This window comes from Vigna unguiculata, chromosome 11 (assembly GCF_004118075.2).
Source record: "Vigna unguiculata cultivar IT97K-499-35 chromosome 11, ASM411807v1, whole genome shotgun sequence".
NCBI lineage: Eukaryota > Viridiplantae > Streptophyta > Magnoliopsida > Fabales > Fabaceae > Vigna > Vigna unguiculata.
Genome location: NC_040289.1, coordinates 14,031,422 through 14,035,856, shown reverse-complemented (window position 1 = coordinate 14,035,856; position 4,435 = coordinate 14,031,422). Strand labels below are relative to the sequence as shown.

Here is a 4,435-nt window from a genome sequence, read left to right as displayed (position 1 = left end):
GTCGTCCTAAATCAAATAGAATTAGGACTGAGATGGACATTAAGGAAGGAAGATAATAAAAAAAGTGTTCCTACTGTAGAACTGAAGGACAAACAAGAAATCATTGTCCTAATAACTCTGCACTTAGATGATCCATATCAAACCACTTAGTTTATGTTGTACTTTTAATTGTACTCAATAAAATTGTACTTGATTCAATTTAATGGTACATCTTTTCTTATTATCTTTTATTGTTACTTATTTTACATAAACCAAAAACAAATAACAAAATTATTTAAAATACAATAATGAAATGCTTTTAAATTAGTTTAGTTAGTTCCATAATTTTTAAACTATTTTTTACAAATTTTCAAAGTTTATAATATACAATTTTTTAAAATTATCAAAAATTAAAAGATATTTGTAATTTCAATATTTATAAATATCTATTAAAAATAATTAATATTACACAAATTATAAAAATATTAAATTAAATTAACCTTTATATTTTAAAATTGCACATAAAATAACTTCTTACACAATACAAAATCTATTTTTAAATCAACAAATTCAAAAAGAAAAAAATATTATTTATTATTTTTTTCTTTCAAATAATACCTAAAATAACTAAAAACACAATACTAGATCTATTTTTTTTAAATATATTTAACCTTTAATGTACCATTTTTTACAAAAAGAAAATAAAAGTTTATTTTATTAAACTATTTATAAAAAATTAATTCTAATTTATTTCAAAAAAAGAAAAAAATAAAATAAAAAACCAAATTCAGAATTTGGATCTCTGGGAATCGAATTTTGACTTGGAATTGAAAAAATAAATAAAACATCAAAGGTTGGGATTTGGCTACCGAATGACCGAATTCCCAACTAAAATAAAAATCGTGCTATCCATGTAAAATTAAAGTACAATATGCTATTCATGTATAAATAAAGCAAACGGTGTAAGACCCAATATTTTTTTCTGCCCTTATTTTAAAAGGGGGCTGCCCCAATTAGTTGGGCCTAGGGTTGACCCAAAAGGAACCAACATGTAAGGCCAAATATTTTTTTTCTGCCTTTATTTTAAAGGGGGTTGCCCCAATTAGTTGGGCCTAAGGTTGACCCAAAAGGAACCAACACCCTAATCTGACCTAACCCACTCATCCATCTTTTTTTCAGAAAAACAGATCTCCAGTACTCCTTTCTTGAGTAGCTGCGAACCTCTGCTAGGGTTTGTCCCTCCGTCACATTCAAGCTAGTTCAACTTCGTTCTCTGTTCACCTCTTAAACTACTCTCAGAACTGCTGTGTTCATGGGGTTAAGCGTTGAGGTCCCTTGCTAGCTTATTTCCAGGTAAGGGCTCGCCTGAGCGAGAATGTGTGGGAGCCTTGATGTGCTGCTGTAGTCTTAGCCCAGGCGAGGAACCTCGCCTTTGGGCGAGGGGTGTAACATCCCTGGCTACCCCTCCTCGGGTCCCAGAGGCTGTTAGGTTACTACAGCCCGATGCACCCCAACCCCTCACCCTTCTCCGTCCATTCATACTGGGTGGGTTGTTGCCAGTGGGAATCGAACCCCCAACCTGACCTTTAACACCTCTGGCACACCAGCAGATGCTACCAGTTGTGCTGCAGCATAACTGGTAGCATGGAATATCTGTGGTTATGAATTGGATTGATGTGTTGGTGTGATCTTGGTATGTAAAATGAATGAGATGGTTGGTAATTAAAGTGGAATGGTATTGGTATGAGATACAATTCTATATTCATGGAGTGCGAATGATGAGTTGGTATGGATTAACCTGGAATATGAAAGAGGTTGATTATAAAGGCTTGGCATGATAAGTATTACTTGGTTTGTGGAATATGTTTGGTGTGTGTTTAGGACGTAATTCCATGGGTCTCTAGGTGAGACTTTATGGTGGTGCCTCAGTTGGTCGGGATGTAATTCCATGGCCCTTATTAGTGAAAGTTCATGGTGGTGCCCCATCTATATAATTTAGTAAGGATTCGAGGTAAGGTTGCATCCTGACGCTCTAAGGAGTCAGTCAGTCTCACATAGAGCGGACTAACTCTCGTGGTGAGAGTAGCAGGAGGCCTGAAACTCATTAAGGGCTAACCTTGTGTGTGGGGGATTGAAATGTTGTAACACTTAGCTCGGGGGTGAGCAGGGAAAATCAACCACAAGTGCAAACATTCGCTGAATCCGACTAAATTATATGTATCCGGATAAGTCGAGTCTGAGTCTTAGTGTATTGTTTGCAAGTAAGTAATAACATGATTGGTTGACATATATTTGTTGGTCTGTGAAATAACATGTATCTGTATGATAAATCGTTTTATACTTTAGTTTACCCTTTTGCTTGTTTGGTTGCTTTGTATGTGGTTCTTCTGCTTTTGTGATGATGATCAATTTATTAATGTGAGCAGCTGCGAGAGGTACTCAAGGTCAACAGGGAAGGGATGATTCCACTGCATAGTGTACCTAGACTGGACTTCTTTTTCTTTGGACTTTTCCCTAAGACTGTGACCCATGTACTATTTTAGCTATTGGTATATTATTAACTACCGTTAAATTTTTGTATTTACTTATGTATTGGCATCTTGGTGTGCCTTGTTTCCCGTTGTATATTTTGGATATTTATATGAAATGACGTTATACTCCGAATCTTCACTTCTTATATTATCTGCGTGATATGTCATTTAATAAAAATATTTATTTAAATCGGGTGTTAAAAACAGTGTTTTCAGGGGACAAAATCTCATATTATATATACAACTTGAATATTGAATTACTCTACCTGTCGTACTATACGCAACTTAGTTTAATATTCAATTACCCGATCACTTAAATTTTTATTTTCTTATATAGTCAATTTCACTGTGCAAAATCGAATTCAGCTTTCAAATTACAACAATGTTTTTACATGATTTTTTTTATTAATTTATATAAAAATAGAAACGTAAATAAATAACTAATTAAATTATTCCTATAACTAATAAATGAGTTTAATAATTTAAATTATAATAATTTTATATATTTACGTTATTAAAAAATTATATTATAAAAATATTAATCTTTTAAATTATGTTTTATCTTATATTTTAATTAAAAAAGACACCAATATGAGAGAACCAGAGAACTAACCCGCGGATCTGGATAGACTTTAACATCTATTATTAAATTTTAAGAATAATTTATGTATTAAAAAATTATTCGATCATTATCAACTTTAACTACATTATAGTGTATACATTAAATATATTAATGGAAGGACTAAACTACCAATATATATATATCAACCTTCCTTTGTCAACTTAAGAACAGAAATGACAAAGGAATTGAGCGATAAAACCGAGGTGAGTGTGGGGTTGGAAGCCCTGTGGCAAGCATTGTCAAAGGATTTGGCAGCGACGATTGTAAAGGTTATTCCGAATATTGTGAAAGATGCGACTGTGGTGGAAGGTGATGGAGGGTTAGGCACAATCTTTCTCTTCAATTTTTTCTCAGGTTAGAATTTTCTTGAAAGTTTTCTTTTAATCATACGAATTTCATGGTTCATTGAATAATAGAAGTCAAACTGTTTGTGGAGTCTCTCAGATGTGAGCCCAGTGAGTTACCAGAAGGAGAAGATCACAAAGCTTGACGAGACTTGTCATGAAATTGCGTTGCAAGTGGTTGAGGGAGGGTATCTGGAGCAAGGTTTTTCATACTACAAGACAAGTTTTCAACTATCTGCAATGGGAGAGGAAAAGACTTTGGTGAAGGTTAAGGTCTCTTTTGACTCTGAGTCTGAGACAGCAGGCAGTGTTCAACCTTTGAAGACAGCAGAGTCTGTTTTATCCTTTGTGCGATGCCTTGAAACATATTTGTTGAATGATGCTTGAATTGAAGAAGATCTTTCTTTCGGCATCATGGCTTCAATGTTTTGGCATCAATTATGAAGGGTCCTTATGTTATGCTTTTTAATGTTTGAATAATGTTTTAATGTTTTGTGTTTAATCAAAATAAACTTTTGTTGGGTTATTTGTACTAGAATCGCACTTAACCATGCCAGAAACCTTCGGGCATATAAACATAAGAGTTGTTGTATTGTTTTTCGGTAAAAGACTGTAATGAAATTATTTAATTTGATAGGTAATTAATAAAATGCGACTTTCAATGTCTGAAATCTGTTCTGCAGCTTTTGAAATTTCCTAGGCAAATAGTTAATTTACTTTGCAAGTTTCAAGACTTTCAATTCAAAAAACTTTTAAAATTATTTAAAAAACAGGTGGTCCGTTTTGAGGTTTTTCGTGCAGTAAAGGCTCAACTGGACTTCGAATGTCGATAGACAATTCAATAACCGGGCTTTGGATGTCGGTATATAATGAAAATGGAATTTGAATTATGTTAAATCACTTAACCGGACTTTAAATGTCGGTTCACAATTTCAAATTTTTTTACACTATTCACCGGA

The 4,435-nt window shown here is 33.3% G+C and overlaps 1 protein-coding gene across 1 annotated transcript; it reads left to right on the top strand.

Moving 5' to 3' along the window:
* The first annotated feature begins 3,260 nt into the window (after nt 1-3,260).
* Nucleotides 3,261-4,115, top strand: LOC114168894 (phytohormone-binding protein CSBP-like). The gene is made up of 2 exons (XM_028053864.1): nt 3,261-3,486; nt 3,577-4,115. The coding sequence occupies exons 1-2, from the start codon at nt 3,306-3,308 to the stop codon at nt 3,861-3,863; spliced, it is 468 nt and encodes a 155-aa protein (XP_027909665.1). The 5' UTR covers nt 3,261-3,305; the 3' UTR covers nt 3,864-4,115.
* Nucleotides 4,116-4,435: the final 320 nt, after the last annotated feature.